Source organism: Entamoeba dispar, genomic scaffold, assembly GCF_000209125.1.
Source record: "Entamoeba dispar SAW760 scf_1105229459521 genomic scaffold, whole genome shotgun sequence".
NCBI classification, from domain to species: domain Eukaryota; phylum Evosea; order Mastigamoebida; family Endamoebidae; genus Entamoeba; species Entamoeba dispar.
In genome coordinates this window covers 1-1,034 of record NW_001853734.1, presented here as the reverse complement: position 1 = coordinate 1,034, position 1,034 = coordinate 1, and the positions used below count along the sequence as shown (strand labels likewise).

The 1,034-nt window shown below is 24.9% G+C and overlaps 1 protein-coding gene across 1 annotated transcript, besides 2 other annotated features; it reads right to left on the bottom strand.

Annotated features, from left to right (window-relative positions):
* Positions 1 to 55: 55 nt before the first annotated feature.
* Positions 56 to 239: a microsatellite.
* A 148-nt stretch (positions 240 to 387) lies between these two features.
* Positions 388 to 474: a sequence feature (AT_rich).
* A 14-nt stretch (positions 475 to 488) lies between these two features.
* On the bottom strand, positions 489 to 917 carry EDI_008770 (dab2-interacting protein, putative; the record flags this gene model as incomplete). Its single annotated transcript, XM_001735901.1, has 1 exon — positions 489 to 917. The coding sequence occupies one exon, from the start codon at positions 915 to 917 to the stop codon at positions 489 to 491; it is 429 nt and encodes a 142-aa protein (XP_001735953.1).
* Positions 918 to 1,034: the final 117 nt, after the last annotated feature.

Below are 1,034 nucleotides of genomic sequence, written 5' to 3'. Positions count from 1 at the left end.
AACAATATCATTTCTATTTCTTCAAAACTATTTGTGTTATTATAATATAAGTATGTTTTATTCTCATTGTTATGTTATTTATTTTCATTTTATTTAATTTATCTTTTATCTTTAGTTTGATTTAAAATCATATTTATTCTTTTCTTTGTTATTTTCTTATTCTTCTTATTTTCAAAATACTCATTTAATATTCTCTTCGTTTATTCATATTCTTGTTATTCATTATTTCTCTCTTTGTTATAAACATATCCTTATTATTTATATGTTTCTGATGTTTATTATCATCATTAATTGACTCACATCTTATCTTTCTGTTGTTTTATTATTTTAGTTATAGAATTTATCATTCTCTGTATTACTATTTTCTTATGAATAACATGTATACTCATTTATTCATATTTATTTATCATATTCATATTAAAAACATTCAATTTCATTATATAATATTCATCATTTGTTTTTTAATAAATTAATGCACAAATACTTTCTTAGTTGATTTTAACATCTCGTTCAACATAATGAGATGGAAATATTCCTATTTTCCCTTTACTTTCTCCTTCCCACCATTCTCCTTCTGTAGAAATTACTGTGATCCATTCTCCTTCTTCTAATTTCAATTCACTTTCATTTTGTGGATTATAACTATAAACAACCCTTCCATGAAATACATTTGTTGGTTTTCTGGTGATGTTGTTTTGAATAGAGTGTGTTTTGATTGAATTGGTGATGACATCACTCACTTCTAAAATACTCTTTTCTTCATCTTTCCAAAGACCTTGACTTACTCTCTCCCAAATTCTACTATTCATCAGAAGACATCCCCATCCTTCTCTAATAAATCCTTTACCAATACTCTCTGCTATCTCTGGAAATGTTTTAAGAAGCATGTTTCTATCATTCTTTAATTCGTTTCTCATTTCTAAATATTCTTCTTTACTTTCTTGATATTTTTTGGTGATGGAAATTAAATAAGAACATGCTAACTTCTTTCTCTTTTTCTTTACTAGGTGTTGTTTCATTTTATCCATTTTCTT